Here is an 18,165-nt window from a genome sequence, read left to right on the forward strand (position 1 = left end):
TTCACTTGGAAATGGAGGCATGTCAGGGAATATGCACTGTGACATGATGGATGACAAAAAGGGACTTCTACTTTTTATTCACTGGTGATATTTTTTGACAAGCCTGCACATATTTGTAAGATAAAAACACAAATATCTGGAAAAAAAGAGGAACATTTGAACAAAAGTAGTGAATTGATTGATCCAAACCTCAAACCACAACACCCAGGAAAAAAATGGTTTCTTTTAAAGAAAACACATTCTGAAACTTCAGAAATAAAAAAATTATTTTACACTTTGTAGGGAAACTTCTATACACAAACAAAAATCTCAGAAAACTTTGCTTTTTTTCAAAAAGATCTCTGTTAAAAACATAAATAATCTTTAGAGGACATAAACTGTGTTTAAGTAATGTGCAATAATGTTGCAATAATCTCTCATTTAATTTATTTATATGCTTTTTCTTGTACTTAGGAGTCAGAAACCAACTTTTAGTTTTAATTGTCACCTAAAAATAGCTTTTTAGATAGAATTTTGAACAATGAATTGATGCTAAATACAACTGTTAATCCAACTGACTTTTCCGGCTGCTGCCTTTAACACCGGTTAACACCTGTCTATGGTCAAAATACAGTCATTTGTGTCTGGCTCTCTCTGTTTTCTGAAATAGTTCTATTGGAAAAATAGTAATCTCTCTATTTCACTGGTTTCTTTTTAATTTTTTTTATTAGTACTTTTCTCAAATTGATGCTATTTCATCAACCATTGAGAGTTTTATCATCAACAGAGGGCTGCACAAATATCTGAAGGAAATTAGGTGAAAATGTGCCTGCAGTTGCATGTAATGAAAATGTTGGATGGCACTGGCACAGCTTTCACAGGCGCAATATGTCAGATTCTATTTTTCTCCCTTCAGTCCGTTGCCGTTTGGTTCTGCAGCTCTGCAGGAAGTAGCCTGAACTGTCTTTCACATTCGTGACGCACAGAAACTAAATCCAGACTCTTCCTATGTCTCTGTTTTGAAACATTTGTCATGCAAATATTTCTCAACAGCTCCACGGCTCACACCAGGAAACAGGTAAAGCAGAATAACCGTACAGAACAGGGACATCTGCTGACCAAATGAAGCCACGATAACGCTGAAGCACTGATGCTGCTTCACAATGGTTATGGTGTTTGGACCAAGGTAGAAACATCCGGCTTTTTAATCAAAAGATTAAAGCTGAAATTGATTCTGCCAAAATCGAAAAAGCAATCGATCGATATGGTGATTAGTAAACAAATGAAAATGTAAAAATAGACGCTGTTCTTCCCCCTGACTTCTTTCTGATGCGTTCTGTTTTGGTTTGTTGTTTGATTCTTGATGTTTTCAGAAAAGGACAGTCACATTTATATCAGAAAATACATCAGAGCTAAACACTGACTTGGATTAACTAAGAGTTGATAGCAGCTTGGGGGTAAATTCCTTTTTTGGACAAGGCAGTCATTTGTTGCAGTTTCCCCAGAGTAGGGTGTCCACCACCCTGGTCTAAAGGGCTCACAGAGACTTGTGTGAACTGACCTCTTCCTATCTGTGACAGTCCCAAAAAATGCATCCATTCACTCTCAGAAAAGAGCGGAAGATTGAAGCAGGTCAAACTGCAGAGCTTACATCCGTTATCCTCTTTTTGCTTAGATGTTCTGGATATTCAACTGTGGATACGCTCTGAAGTAAAACGCACCAGAGTTCATCTGCAAGTGAATAAATAGTGGTTCTCAGGAGGACCTTCTTGTTTGGTCCATGCCATAGTTCAAACGTTCTTTCATATCTCCTCATACCATAGTCTGGGTGAATACTCAATTCTGATTGGCTGCTGGTTGTACATTAAAAAGTGATAAACCACAGTGATAACCGCACGGTGAAAAAATAAGTTCCGGTCACCTAGCTTAAATGTTTCGTATCACTGCGCCGGCTTCTTTAAAACAACGTTTTGCTTCATCGTTTGGACAAAAACAAGCGGTAAGAGGTGAACTTTCTCTCTGAACTGATGCTTTATTCAACCCATCGGAAAGATCAGCATATATATATCGCCGAATCTTGACTGCAGCGGTGGTGCGGCGCGATGCAGACTATTTGTTATTGCGCCGCACCACGTAACAAATAGTTCGCTTTTTGTGATCCAAATCAGAAAAAAACAGGAAATTAAGGACTAAAAACTGGTTACTATTTATTGCTTTTGTAAGTGACCATGGAATAAGCGGGTAAATTGCCTTCAAAGTGTACATTATTACTTTTTAACGCACTTCGCGGAAGCAACCGTCCTCCACTTCAGGTCGTTCAGGCTTCCACGGCGTGCATTAAAAAATAAAATTTGCACACTTCGTCGGCCATTAACCCTTACTTAACCTGCAGGAGCATCAGGAAAAAACCAGCAGGGTCAAACCCACCAGTGTAAATGTGACTCCTAGCTTTGAGAGAGCAGCACTGAAGAACGGCTCCTGAACATCAGTCCTGTTTCATCACTCACTCATGACACACACGACACAGGCTACGTTCACACTGCAGGGCTTAATGCTCAATTCCAATTTTTTGAAAGAATCCGATTTTTTTTGCAAGTCCGTTCACATTTCCAATTAAATGCGAACTTTTGTGATCTCCTGTGTGACAGTGAAATGACCCAGAAGTGACCCGCATGTGCAGAAGAGTATTCAACGGTGAACGACGTCACTCGTTGTCTGTGGAAGTAGCTAACATTAATAATGGATGTCAACAACAGTGTTGTCAACAGTGGAGCTCTTTTTTCATTATTACATTTATTTTCACAAAGGAGCCAGCACAATTACAATCTTCTCATTTAAAGAAGGCATTGGAGCCAGGGTCGTCTGTACCCACTGTTGTGGAATGGAATTGTGTATGTGCTGAGGCCGTGCGTGTGTGTGTAAGAGAGAGGAGAGAGCGCGTGCAGCGAGGTAGGGAATGAGGGGGGCAGTGGGGGCGCGTTCATGTCATGTGTTACGGAGGAAGGAGAACGGTAATAAAAGCAGGTTTCCCCCAGAATAAATGCTATTGACTCTTTATTAACCCGCTCTGGAGAATCCTGGAGAATCTTAGGGTCCGACCGGGGAAATGAACCCCGGAGGAGGATCCGCCTTGGGTCCCCGCGCTTCTGACCACGTTCGGAAAGGAAAACAAGTAATCCCGGGAAAGGTTCAACACCCCGCTCGGCCATTTCTCTGGAAATATTTTTCAAAAACCGCCCGGTTGCGATAAGAGCCCTGGAGTTTGGGCTGAATAGAGCTGTCACCCCAAATATGAATCCAATCGGTGACCTCGCTTCCCTTCCACTGAGTGGTCTCAGCAGCATCGTCCACCGTGGTTGATGTTTACGTTCTTGTTTCTGCCTACTTCATTGCAGAATTATGAAGTTTGGAGCGTCAATGATGTACGGGTCGGATACATGTGGCCTGGCCGGTCAGACGGCGGTCGCATTTCAAAAGATCGGATACGTATCGGATTCAGGACCACATACCCAAGTGGCCTGGGTCGCATTTGAAAAGATGGGATCTGTGTCGTTCAGATTGTCATGAAAAGATCAGATACAGGTCGCATAGGGGCAAAAAAATCAGGATTGGGTCGTTTCAGCCTGATGTGTGAACGTAGCCAGAGAGGCTGGATGAGCCTCCTTGAAAAAGAATCATATTTTTGTAAGATTCTTTCCAACAAATTGTTTACATCAGAAGACTCCACTGTGTTCCTGTGATCCAGTGATAAGGCCGATATGCAGATAACTATGAAAACAAGTTCAACCATCAGGAGTTTCCATTTTAAATGTTTGTGTTCTGGCTTAAACATTTTCAAGATAAGCGACTTCTGTATTTTTTATGTGTCGAGGCTTGAGTCCAGGTGAGGAATGCGAGACATGTCTGAACGTGGGACCTGAGGTGTGTTTTCACGCCTCAGGCTGCCTCACCAGCATTCTCTGCCCTTTCCTATCTCCACATCCTCCGCCTCCTCGCCTGCCACCCCCCTCTGCACCGTCGCTATCTTTATCTTTCCCTGCATTACCGCATGTGTGGATTCAGTTTTAATGCAGCTTCCCGCCTCAGCCATAATCTCTGGGCTCTGTGTCACCTCTGGAGATTGTCTCGTCGGCTGTCAGGGGAAAGCGATAGTGAAACAAAGAGCCTTTATGACATCCTATCTGCTGCTGTCATCTGTTTTATCAGCTTCAGCTTTTATTGTGAGGTGGAATGCTGCCACTTGTCCTGCAGCCACAGCAACACTTCACACACTTAACCTCCAAGAAGCCGGTTCACGCTCCCATCGGAAGTCTTACTTTGCAGGATGATTCACAGGTTTCTCCCGAATCGGCACCCAAGATCTTATCAAAGTTCATTCAGCCAAGAAAAAGTCTTTGAAAAGAGAAAAATCTGTAGAGAACGAAGACAAACCACCAAACATAAACGCAGACTCAGAAAAATCATAAAATCTGGAAATATTTGACATGAGGACTCAGGGCAATGAACTAGATGAAGACAGCTGTGAATCATGATAACCTGAAACTGGTGTAACTCACAAAAGGGACCATTCAAAACAGAACATGACCAAAACCAGAACATAACTGATAAAGTCCAAGCCAAAGTTCACAATCCTCACAGTGAGAGACAGACGGGTTGGTTCCTTCTTTCTACACTCTACTTCCATCTGATGTTGATCAAACACAGGGCTTTAAAGTCCAATCTTACTATTTACAGTGATGAAAGTCTTCCGGGAATTCCCGGAAATCCGGGTTTTTGAGCAAACCGAACGTACTTTCCGGGAAATAAAGACCTGATCTCTACGGACAAATCGCTTTCCGGATTAGAAAATGGTCTGAAATCAGCTAATTTTAGCTTTATTTTCTATATTTCTCCGCAGATCGCTTCCTCTATGGTCGTGGCCATCTTTCGTCTTCCCGGCCTAATTGACCAATGACGGGACGTTTTAGTTGCTTTCGGATGCGTCGACGGGTCTGATTGGCTCTGTCTGCACCACGTGGTCAGCGTGACTGATTCCCTAGAGACCAAAACTGGCGGACCCACGCTAAACTTTCACAAACACATCTGAAGAGTTTGCGATCAAATTTGTGTTAAAATAATGGCAGGCATCGTCATTATTGAGCGTGGTCACGACCTCAGTTGTGAGAAGACGATAAAAAACAAATTGAAGTGGTCTTGGCTGGAAAAAAAAAAAAAGATTTTTAAGGTAGTGTAGGTCAAATACTTTTTTGTGTAAAATAATCTCAAAACCACATTTTGAAATAATTTCAATTTTAGTTTTGAGTTTCAGTTTTTATTTTGAATACATTTCTCTATCTAATTTATTTGTATTTCCTAATTACCATGATTTAGTTCAGTATAGTTAACATTAATTATAAGTATTTGATGGTTTGGACCCGCACTCCCTTAAAAAATAATGTTTACAATGTTTAGTTTAGTTTGTATGTTTGTTTTGATATTTCCCAGATTACTTAGTATTGGTGTTAAAGAATTGATGTATTATGTTATAGAATTATAGTTTAAAGCAGATCCCATATTTTGATGTAATTATAGTTTGAGAAAACAGTGCAAGTGGATGTTGTACATCAGTCATTTCTAAAGCAGAAATAATGTATAAATAACTGAGGTATTTTCATAGAATATCATAGTTACTGGTGTTCTTTTTGCCATTTGGGGCTTTGATGTTACTATATTTTAGCAATTGTATGTTTTGCAGCTTTAAGGAAAAGCGTAGATTGTAGGATTGTGTTACTTTGAGCAATTTTCCAAATTCTTTTTTAGGACCAGCAAGTCCTTAATGGAGAGTCAAACTAGGGGTTTGAATGACAAATCATGATGCTCCAATTAGTCTTAGTTTCTTGATAAAGAAGTGAATAACTAGCTGCCAGAATGCACCAGAATGCATCTAAGACCACGTATTTTTCCAAAATTTCGCTCTGTGCCCGCCATATCGCTCAAAGAAAAGTTCAGGGATTTTTTCCTTGCCTGACTTTCATCACTGTATTTAACGTGATGAGCGGAGGTTAAACCATGAAAAATTTGACATAATAATGAATCTTTCAGTGCTTGAAAGCTTATTTTGTAATAAGCATATTGGAAAAGCTAAGTTGTTGGAAGATGTTTAAAATTTGTCAAAACTGTCATTGAGAGTTGCTGCTTTCCACATCCATCCACCCATCTTCAGGATCTACTGGATCCCTTCTGTGGCCACAGGGCTGCTGGAGCCTATCCCTGTTGCTGTTGGGTGAAGGTGGGATGCACCCTGAACAGGTTGCCAGTTTGTTTCAGGGCCATGCACTCACAAACAAACATTTACATGCACATCTAGGGACAATTTAGAGACACCAATTAACCTGGGTATTGTGGTTTTGGACTGTTGGATCGCACAAGGAGACAATCGTGCACACAAGAGAGACTTGACCCATGGCCTTCTTACTGTGAGGCAAGAGTGTTAACCACTACGCCACCATGCAGCCTTACTTTGCTTTTCAGGTTTATCCCAATTATTAGACTTAAGTGGTTCCATGAATACAACACTGTTCTAAGCACACCATCTATGAGCCTCTTTACATTCTTCTAAAAACCACATATATGCAAATTGCGCATGGAAAGGCAATGGGGGTCGATTATACGTCACTTTCAAACTTCCTACACCTTCCAGAACCCCCACCTGTCAACACTGATGGCTGTAGCCTCAGCTTTGCTTCTGTTGAAACTAATATGTGATCTCCAACTTCTTAACTTGGGATTTTCTTAGAGGCGTACCTGACAAACGTAATTTTGAAACTGTGGAATGGAGTCATTGCACAAAGATCGCCACTGACACAAGGCAGATTGGACTCATTTTCTTGGAAAATTAGCTTGCTTTACACATGAGAGGAAAGGGGATCAGTATTTTTTTTTGCTGTCGTCCAATGTTGATGAAATAAAAGCACTGAAATGCTGCAACAAATTCACCCAGAACAAAGAAAAAGTAACTTAGATTTGTTGTTCCTTTGCAGTTAGAGGTTAAAGCAGACAAAGCAGGACAGAGACGATCAATCTTTTTTGCCTTACAGCTGTTTATTCAGCTGTTGACTACAAAAGTGGGATCCCAAGTAAACCCCAAAACACTGGCTCTTACCATAGCAGAATATCAAAAAGTCCAGTTTCTGATCTGTTTTCTGATATTTCTATCGTTTGCTCCAAAGCCCTGAAATACTCTGTTATCTTAATTATACAAAAGACTAAATGATTAAACAATGGCAGCACTCAAAGGAAGCAGAAACAAAGGATGAGAGACACAAAGACACAAGAAACAGGCCTGGAGATGTGAAAAGACATCAAGAGACTTAGAGAACCGGGAGGTGATTTGGTCCTGTCAGATACATTCTGCGTCTGATGCAACGCTGAGTAACCAAGACACCGTCTGCGTGTGACCCAGTGTGTGAAAATCATGGCCTCCACTGCACACTCATGCGCACACAAACACTGACTGCCATCACTTCCCCTGCTCCAGCAACCCCCCCCCCTGCCCTCAATGCCAGCCTTGTTGCTAGGTTACCAGGAAAAAATGATGTGTGTGGTTGTGCGTTGAGGTGAATGAAATTCCACTTTCTATGGCTAACAGCTGCTGTGATGCTGACTTCAGTTCAGTTTGCCCTCCAGATTTTAGTATCAAATCATTTTCAGAATGAGATTACCATGTCAGATTAAATCCTTTGAATGATTTCTCTCACAGCTAAAACTGAGAAAGTTTTACTCTGTGACGTGGCTCACTGTGATTTGATGCTGCTGCAGGACTCAGGGTAGTGAGTTCGGAGAAACTCATGACAAAAAAGCAAAATCGAAAAAATCTTAGCCAAAAAAACATGTAATAATTCAGTCGTTTAAGTCAGTGTTTTTCAACCAGTGTGCCGTGCCGCAAGATATGGTCAGGTGTGCTGTGGGAAATTACCCATTTTCAGTGATCGAAAAACATTTTCATCTCCAGGATATCAGCTCTGTGTTCATCCAAACAGGCCCTGATAAAACACTGAGAAGTCAGGAATATGAAAGATTATAAAATACTTTTTTCTTTGTGTTTACTTGATTCTATTAAAGACACTTTAATAAGAATGACGGTACCGCGATTTAGCTGCAGCTTCAGCTGTTTTTGAAAAAGTCCCGCCCCTTTAACTGTCTCCACCAATCATTCTTGGAGGCTTAATCACATGTCATCAGTCTGACCAATCAGAAGTGGTTAAAGTCTTCACTTCCTTGTTCCGATTCTGCTCATAAAGTCGCTCAGTTCTAACAAAAATACCAGCTAAAGCTCGTCTTTAGCGGTGTAGCTTTCCACAGAATCTGGTATCAGACCGTGGAACAAGTGAACAAAACCATGAAGCTCAGAGAAGCAAGTCTTTCTGCCCTTTTGCAGGAGTTTTCACACTACATCTCCCATGATGCATTGGGTTAAAGTGACAGCGTCTCTGCACTACAATGAGTCTGTGATCATATTGTTCTAAAATTACAGTTGCTTTTGCACCAAAATTGAAATAAATATAAAAAAATAAATCACTACTTAGAAAGAACGTACTTGTTTTTTTTGTGAGGTCACATAAAATTGCATGTTAATAACCTGAAGGGAAACAGGGTAAAATTTCAAATTATTTATGTCAAACTGAAAACTCATTTAACTTTAATCACAACTTTTAGAAAAAAACATTGTGGAGGGACTGTACATCAATACAGACTATAGAGTTTCTCCTTTTTTAATTTTTGGATGCTGGTGTGCCGCAGGATTTTTGTCAAGGATAAAGTGTGCCTTGGCTCAAAAAAGGTTGAAAAACACTGATTTAAGCGTTATCAGATTTAAAACATGTTTATTTATGATTGATGTGCCATGAGTAACAGTCTCTGAAACTAAAAATAGGCAGATGCTCTGCTGTTCTGTTTGTTCTGTCCATAAACCCGGCTTTACAGAACCAGACTGCTGCTTTACAACAGAACGAACCAGAACCACAGACTGCAGCTTTACAGTAGAACTGAACAGAACCACAGACTGCAGCCCAACAACAGCGCAGTAGAGACTACATACAGAGAAGATCTTTCATCTACAGAGAGCACATTCAGCCTTTATAAAGCTGTCGTCCAATTTGAAATAAGTTAATGTCTAACACGGGGTCACCAACCTTTTTGAGACTGAGGGTTATTTCATGGGCACTAAGTGGTATGAAGGGCGCCACAGGACCTGTTTGCTAAAAACTTCCTAGCCCCCCCCACACACACACACAATTTGACGACATCCCTTTGTGTGCCCTATTTTTATTACACAAAAAAATGCATGAATTTTCTAGACTCGTATTATAGGGGGTCAAACTCAGTTGCAGAGGGGGCCTAAATCCAAAACACACTTTAGGTTGCCTGCCGAACAAGATAAACATTTATTGAACACACTAAAGCTAAACTTTTAAACCTTTAAAACTTAAACTTAACTTTAAATTTTTTAAACATAGATATGAATAAAAACAGACAGGAATATTAATCCAGAATAATAAATGTATTCTGTCAAAATTATGCAAATATGAACAAACAAAGCCATGAAATGGTTTGGTCCTGTGTGTGTCTTTGGTCCTGTGTGCGTCTCTGGTCCTGTGTGTGTCTCTGGTCCTGTGTGTGTCTCTGGTCCTGTGTGCGTCTCTGGTCCTGTGTGTGTCTCTGGTCCTGTATGTGTCTCTGGTCCTGTGTGTGTCTCTGGTCCTATGTGTGATGTCCTGTTTGTGTCTCTGGTCCTGTATTTGATGTCCTGTGTGTGTCTCTGGTCCTGTGTGTGATGTCTTTGGTCCTGTGGTCATGTGTGTGATGTCCTGTGTGTGTCTTTGGTCCTGTGTGTGTCTCTGGTCCTGTGTGTGTCCTTGGTCCTGTGTGTGATGTCCTGTGTGTGTCTTTGGTCCTGTGTTTGTCTCTGGTCCTGTGTGTGATGTCCTGTGTGTGTCTCTGGTCCTGTGTGTGATGTCCTGTGTGTGTCTTTGGTCCTGTGTGTGTCTTTGGTCCTGTGTGCGTCTCTGGTCCTGTGTGTGTCTCTGGTCCTGTGTGTGGGGGTGGTACTGTGTGCGTCTCTGGTCCTGTGTGTGTCTCTGGTCCTGTGTGCGTCTCTGGTCCTGTGTGTGTCTCTGGTCCTGTGTGTGTCTCTGGTCCTGTGTGTGTCTTTGGTCCTGTGTGTTATGTCCTGTGTGTGTCTCTGGTCCTGTATTTGATGTCCTGTGTGTGTCTTTGGTCATGTGTGTGATGTCCTGTGTGTGTCTTTGGTCCTGTGTGTGTCTCTGGTCCTGTGGGTGTCTTTGGTCCTGTGTGTGATGTCTTGTGGGTGTCTCTGGTCCTGTGTATGATGTCCTGTGTGTGTCTTTGGTCCTGTGTTTGTCTCTGGTCCTGTGTGTGATGTACTGTTAGTGTCTCTGGTCCTGTGTGTGATGTCCTGTGTGTGTCTTTGGTCCTGTGTGTGTCTTTGGTCCTGTGTGTGTCTTTGGTCCTGTGTGTGTCTTTGGTCCTGTGTGCGTCTCTGGTCCTGTGTGTGTCTCTGGTCCTGTGTGTGTCTTTGGTCCTGTGTGTGTCTTTGGTCCTGTGTGTGTCTTTGGTCCTGTGTGTGTCTTTGGTCCTGTGTGCGTCTCTGGTCCTGTGTGTGTCTCTGGTCCTGTGTGTGTCTTTGGTCCTGTGTGCGTCTCTGGTCCTGTGTGCTTCTTTAGTCCTGTGTGTGATGTCCTGTGTGTGTCTCTAGTCCTGTGTGTGTCTTTGGCCCTGTGTGTGTCTTTGGTCCTGTGTGTGATGTCTTGTGTGTGTCTTTGGTCCTGTGTGTGTCTCTGGTCCTGTGTGTGTCTTTGGTCCTGTGTGTGGTGTCCTGTGTGTGTCTCTGGTCCTGTATTTGATGTCCTGTGTGTGTCTTTGGTCATGTGTGTGATGTCCTGTGTGTGTCTTTGGTCCTGTGTGTGTCTCTGGTCCTGTGTGTGTCTTTGGTCCTGTGTGTGATGTCCTGTGGGTGTCTCTGGTCCTGTGTATGATGTCCTGTGTGTGTCTTTGGTCCTGTGTGTGTCTTTGGTCCTGTGTTTGTCTCTGGTCCTGTGTGTGATGTACTGTTAGTGTCTCTGGTCCTGTGTGTGATGTCCTGTGTGTGTCTTTGGTCCTGTGTGTGTCTTTGGTCCTGTGTGTGATATCCTGTGTGTGTCTCTGGTCCTGTGTGTGTCTTTGGTCCTGTGTGCGTCTCTGGTCCTGTGTGCTTCTTTAGTCCTGTGTGTGATGTCCTGTGTGTGTCTCTAGTCCTGTGTGTGTCTTTGGCCCTGTGTGTGTCTTTGGTCCTGTGTGTGATGTCTTGTGTGTGTCTTTGGTCCTGTGTGTGTCTCTGGTCCTGTGTGTGATGTCCTGTGTGTGTCTTTGGTCCTGTGTGAGTCTTTGGTCCTGTGTGTGGTGTCCTGTGTGTGTCTCTGGTCCTGTGTGTGATGTCCTGTGTGTGTCTCTGGTCCTGTGTGTGATGTCCTGTGTGTGTCTCTGGTCCTGTGTGTGTCTTTTGTCCTGTGTGAGTCTTTGTTTCCTGTGTGTGTGTCTTTGGTCCTTTGTGTCTTTGTGAAACATATCAGAGGGATTTGATTTTTTAAAAACCTGTTATTGTGAAAATCATGTTTAGGTCTCATAAAACATAAAAAACGAAATTACAGAACTCATCACTGGGATTACTCTGAAAATATTTTGCATTTTCATAATTCTTTGCAACACCTACATTAAAAATCCTCCAAAATCCTCAATACTTTCATAAACAAATGATTTATTGTTTATTTATGGTCTGAAAAAGTGCAGCTGTTTTCCAGCCTGCATCACCTGCTGTTTTTATTTATACGTTACTATCACCAACTAAACAACCGTAAAAATAAATGTATATGGAAAATTCAGACAAGTATTAAAAATGTCAGCAATAGTTAGGGAAGAATGACGTCATTAGAATGAGCTGAGTAATTTAAGCCACCCGATGATCCAGGTGTTGCGCAATGGTCTCCGTGCGCTGTTTTTCCTCGCAACTACCCCTCCCCTTCTCCTCCTCTCACACACACACACACACACACACGCCTCTTTCTCAAAGGCGGGAGCGCCGATTCCCAAGTTACAGGCCGTTCCATACTCTGCCATATATTTCACGATAGCAGAACTAAAGTGCCACAATTACTAAAAGCAAGCACTGAATCACCACCCCCTACTAACCAGGCAAGTATGGTTGAAAACGACACTCACATATGTTAGCGGACAATAATATCTGTCCGTTTATTTTGAGCACACCCACCACTAGCCAAACAGCATTGACCTCACTTCTGCTCACAGCTCCCTCACTTATGGTGAGCGATTTAACACACCCGAGATTCCCCACTTCCCATGAGTCTTATAAACTGAAGGCGGGGCTAACCCCCAGATCACCCCAATATATTAATTTGCCATATAAGCAGTGCTATTTTTGGAGCATTCCCTGTGGGTGCCACAAGGGGTGCCTGGGGGCATATGGGTGCCCGCGGGCACAGGGTTGGTGACCCCTGGTTAAGTTATTGACATAAATGTTTTTTTATGTTCTGTTTTTTTTGGTTCAGTCGAGAAACCAGAATTTAAAAGGTGCTTCTTTGTTTCTGTGATCATGACATTAAAACATTTGTTTTGCAGAAATGAGATATTATTATGTGAAGGGTGCAACCATGAATGTGAACTCAGTGAATTACTACTTAAACATTAAAGGAACGATTGTTTTACAAACCTATTTTCAAACAAGCATAACACCAAATAAAACATCGTCATTTGGCTAGAACAAAATTGCATTTGTCAAAAGCCCTGAAAAACTGGAAGCGTCCTTAGATCAAGTGTGAATTAGAGATTCGGCTGACAGTAGCTGGTGTGGATCAGTATCAGTTTAACGCTTGTTTGTCTGTCTTCCAGGGTCGCCATGTCAAAACAGGCCAGCTCGCTGCCATTAAGGTCATGGACGTCACAGGAGTAAGTCTTGCCAGCGGTCCTCCAACTCTGCAGCAGTCCGAATCCCAGCGGAGGAAGAAAGTGCTAATCTCTCTGTGTTTGTGTGCTTTAGGATGAGGAGGAGGAGATTAAAGCTGAGATCAACATGCTAAAAAAGTACAGTCACCACAGGAACATTGCAACCTATTATGGAGCATTTATCAAGAAAAACCCTCCTGGCATGGATGACCAGCTATGGGTATGAGAGTTTACAAGCTACGGATGCGTTTAGTGATCTATAATCCCATCAGGCCCGAACATGAGAAGGAAATATTCTCTGTGATTAACAGCAAAAAGATGCATCAGTTAAAGGCCGTGTCACTCAGCCACTACCTACATTTTGCGCATATTTCACGGATAAAAATTGGTCAGACGTGAATATACGTGGCAAAAGCGAAAAAAGTTGTGGTCTTTACGGGAAATATGCACAGATGTATCACGAATAAACCAGATTAAAATCACAGAAGTAGGAATAAACTACATAAAAAAACAAGCAAATCAACGTAGAACATAAACTCTGTGTGATTATTACTCTGTTTATATGCAATTCCTTAGTGATTCGTGTGTCAATTACATAATTTTAACATGATATGTGTACCGTATACGCAATATAAAAGTTATACATCGGTGGTACGTGCCTGAAAAGTCTGTTAGAAATATGTAGAACAGTCGTGGAAAGACACAAATTTGTGTATGCATCTGGCAAAAATCTTACACAATTGCACAAGATTTACGTAAAAATGGCTTCATAGCTGTAGGTTTAAAGGTTGTCATCTGGACTTCGTTCTTCAAGTTGAAGATGTTTCACCTCTTATCCAAAGGGCTTTGTCAATGATGACGTCCCTCTTTGGATAAGAGGTGAAACGTCTTCAACTTTAAAAACCAAGTCCAGTTGACAACCTTTAACCCTACTACTATGATAAAATCTACCTGGATGAATAAGAGTAAACTTTGTAAAATATCCGTAAACTGTGTAATTCTTAATTGACCAAAAATTTTGAAAAGCTGAACAACAAATTTACATAAAGACCCGTCGGTCGAAACCCTCGATGGACATCTGCGCACATCGACGAATGCAAAAAACACTTAGGAATTACGCATGTATCAAGAAAGACTCAAATCTCACACGTGGAAAATGCTAAACAAATGTTTGTAGTGGCTATGTGACGCGGCCTTAAGGTGGCTTTGCCTCTCTGTGAACCACAGTGATTGTTTTGTGGTTGTGTAGCTGGTGATGGAGTTCTGTGGAGCCGGCTCGGTCACAGATCTGATCAAGAACACGAAAGGAAACTCCCTGAAGGAGGAGTGGATCGCCTACATCTGCAGAGAGATCCTGAGGGTGAGAAAATAAAACTACAGAACCCCAAATACATTTCCTTAGGAACACCCTATTTATTAAGATACAGTTCTTTAGTTAGCTCTCCAAAAATTGAAAACGGCTGCCATAAAGACTGCAGTTGGATTCATCAAATAACCCAGACTTGTCAAAATCAGCAAGTAGGAATCTTTATTTTGACACTAATTACAGATATTTTAAGGCTACAAAACTCCTCACTACACACGTTATACACTTTTCTCAGACAGACATGAACATTTTCACACTTTTCTATGTGTTCAGACTCCCAAAGATCAAACCTTCATAGAAAACAAATCAGTCCAGTATTATAGAATGAAAACAATCTTTTAAAGCTAAACTCATTCTGTACTGTTCAGGAGACACGGCATGAAGGAGACTGATTGACATAGCTGTAGTCTACAGCCAGTCAGGAAACACAGTGGGCTGTGTATAAATAGCATGCAGTGTTATAAAAGCAGGATCATTGTCCAAACCCCAACCATCCTCACATGGGGATGGGTGCTGAAACTCAGTGCCGAGTCGCTACCGGGGCTGTATAAAAACACGGATTTCAGTGCTTTTTTCGGACATGTCAATCACTTGTTTTCTATTCAGGTTTGCTGTACAATTCTAGCCAATCATGTACCTTTCCAGCAAATGTGGGCGGGGTTATAAAGAATGGGTGCAGCCATGAGGGTGGGCAGAGTCCAAAAGGGGGAGGCAAAGGAAAATGAGCGGTGAAGCACGTCTTTACAGGTCATTCATAAACGCAGATCTGAGCAATATTTGGATTTACAGCAGATACCTTCACATTTCTGTGTGTGTATCTCATTACAATGCATGGAAGACACGGAGGATGTTTAGAGATTGGATTTATTTATTTTAAAAAGCTCTACAAAAGCATCGGTAATCACGTCTCCATTGTCTGAGTTCATTTACGTCCCGGTACGCTCTCCGTCCTGCCGCTAAAGCCGCTTTCTGCCGCTACATCCGTGTCTCTGTGACCCACATTAATTCAAGAGAGGGAAAAGCAAGAATCAAACTAGGGGATCTTTTTATTAATGGGCATTTTTTCACGGAGCATGCAAGGTGAAGCTAACAACAACAATAGAGGTCATCCTCTTTTTTTCTTGGCTTTTCGTAGACACAAAGCATTTAATATTGTTTGGGAGAAGATTGTGACAGCGAAGAGGAATGCAGGCACTTTCTTTGGTCGTAATGAGCTTCAGCCAATTGAGGGGTTTCAACAGTAGCTCCGCCCTAACGGTCCGTTCTATTTTTCTATGGAACTACAACCAACAGGGGCCCAAAAACGGTACAGTTCAGTCCGGTTTAATGGGTCCATTTTATAATGGAAAAATGTGAAATACCAAACTAGACCGTACCGTACCGCTCAGTGGAAACGAGACATTTGTGTCAATCAGGCAAAGTGGGTGAGTGTCAATGGCCACCATCACCATCGCCACTGAAAAACCATCTAGTGAGGTGGTTTTACTGGCAGTGACTCTGGAAGACGCCCTCTGTGTCATGAACACGTTTTTATCTGGAACAATTTAGCCGGTTTTGTGACTAAATGCACTTTTTCAATTGTGGGCTGGTCCACTAAACTCAAATGTACTAGCCTGCCTGGCTTAGTGAAGGCAGACCTCTTGATGATATGAAGCACGAATTCTGGATTAATTGTTGGAATTTGGAAGAAAACGTCCAATTAGCTCCATGCTATTTTCATGTAGGCTATGAAGACGTTTTGAGGTAAACGTACCTGTATGCTAACAGAAACATCAAACAATGCCTTCATCAAACACTTGATAAAAACACCATGTTTTTTTTTCTCAGGGCCTGACCCACCTTCACCAGCACAAGGTCATCCACCGAGACATCAAGGGTCAGAATGTTCTGCTGACAGAGAATGCTGAGGTCAAACTGGGTGAGAAGAAGCACACTGTCCCACCAGCACAAACCACCAACAAACACTGATGCTGTGTGTCCTTTTTAGTGGACTTTGGTGTGAGTGCACAGCTGGACCGCACTGTCGGGAGGAGGAACACATTCATAGGGACGCCATATTGGATGGCCCCTGAGGTCATCGCCTGTGATGAGAACCCCGATGCCACGTATGACTTTAAGGTGAAGCGCGTCCAGTTCTGAGAGGAACAGCAGTGAGACAACAAAGATGTGAAGTTTAAACGGTTTTCCAGTTCAGATCAACATGTTTCCCTCTTTTCTACACTCTGTTTTTAAACGTTTTGAAAGTTTTGATTTAGCTTCAGAACGTGGAAGGATTCTGGTTTCGGCTGGTTTAAAGCGCCTTCAGAATAATGTGGGAGGAGTTCAGAGCAGGTTGGATCTGGATCTGAGTGGCTTCAGGCCGTTTGGAGACAGTTTAGGTCATTCTGAAGTTAGAAGGAAGAGTTCACAGGAAGGTTAAACTGACACAGAACAGTTTAAGAGCTGGAGTCTGGTTTGGAGCAGGTTACACTCATATTGGACCGATATTTGTTATTTTAAAGTATGCGAGGATCAGCTTTTTTTAATCCGACGGGCCGATACTGAACTGGTGGTTTGGACTCAGGTACAGCCAGGCCGTTCGGTCTCCAGCATTGTCCTGCACCATCTGAATAGTTATGCAAACCACGCATTCAGGCCTCTGCATGTCACACTGCTAGAAACTAGGGCTGTCACTTTTAACGCCTTAACGCAAATGTCTTACGCGGTTTATTGTGCGTTAAAAAATGAATAAATGTCCTCCCTGTATGGGGAAAAGAAGAATAGCACATCTACTCTGTGAGCGGGTATAACTGTCCCCACCCCCACCAGACCAAAATCTGGTGTGACAGCGCGGGACTGGACGCACACAGGCGTCTCACACACACACACACACACACACCCACACACACCCACACACACACACACACACACACAGACACACACACACACATCTAGACACACCTACACACTATTTTTCCTCACCCGTTTCCCCCCTTTCCCCAGTCGTGTTGCCGACAGTTAACTCCATGCATACACTCTTTAGCCACGTTTATTTCCAGTTTTTTTTTGTGGCATCCCACAGTGTCCTGTGCAGCCAATCTCAATGGGGTTTTGGTCACATGACCCACTTAATTATTGAAAATATTGTCTGTGTTTTATTTTTCTAGTTTTGTCTTAGTTGGGTAGTTGAAAGTTTAACTGGGACTACTCACGATTTCACATTTTTAATTTACTTAATAAAACATCAGGCAGCTATCTATCTATCTATCTATCTATCTATCTATCTATCTATCTATCTATCTATCTATCTATCTATCTATCTATCTATCCATCCATCCATCCATCCATCCATCCATCCATCCATCCATCCATCCATCCATCCATCCATCCATCCATCCATCCATCCATCCATCCATCCATCCATCCATCCATCCATCCATCCATCCATCCATCCATCTATCTATCTATCTATCTATCTATCTATCTATCTATCTATCTATCTATCTATCTATCTATCTATCTATCTATCTATCTATCTATCTATCTATCTATCTATCTATCTATCTATCTATCTATCTATCTATCTATCTATCCATCTATCCATCTATCCATCCATTTACATGCATATTATTTGACCATATAAGACATGCTACAGTCCAAAGTACTCTCTGCACTTTTTGTTTTTGTTTCAAATTTCCTAAAAAATAATTTAATTTATGTTAATCTTCTACTTTATTTACTGTGAAAACTTTTAGGGAACTTTATATGTAACTTAAAAAAAACTAATAAAGCTGCTGTTGAGCCTGTAACGTCCTTGACGTCTAGGAGCTATTTATTTGCTTTTTTTT

At 41.9% G+C, this 18,165-nt stretch overlaps 1 protein-coding gene across 17 annotated transcripts in view; it reads left to right on the forward strand.

Annotated features, from left to right (window-relative positions):
- Positions 1-18,165, forward strand: part of LOC101166259 (TRAF2 and NCK-interacting protein kinase) — a 72,657-nt gene that overhangs the window by 20,359 nt on the left and 34,133 nt on the right. For all 17 annotated transcript variants that reach the window (XM_023949994.1, XM_023949995.1, XM_023949996.1 and 14 more), the window contains exons 3-7: positions 12,919-12,975; positions 13,067-13,192; positions 14,222-14,332; positions 16,166-16,256; positions 16,326-16,456. In XM_023949994.1, the coding sequence (XP_023805762.1) occupies positions 12,919-12,975; positions 13,067-13,192; positions 14,222-14,332; positions 16,166-16,256; positions 16,326-16,456 (516 nt within the window). The remainder of the gene's footprint in view (positions 1-12,918; positions 12,976-13,066; positions 13,193-14,221; positions 14,333-16,165; positions 16,257-16,325; positions 16,457-18,165) is intronic.

The sequence above is a fragment of the Oryzias latipes genome, chromosome 20 (genome assembly GCF_002234675.1).
Source record: "Oryzias latipes chromosome 20, ASM223467v1".
Lineage (NCBI taxonomy): Eukaryota > Metazoa > Chordata > Actinopteri > Beloniformes > Adrianichthyidae > Oryzias > Oryzias latipes.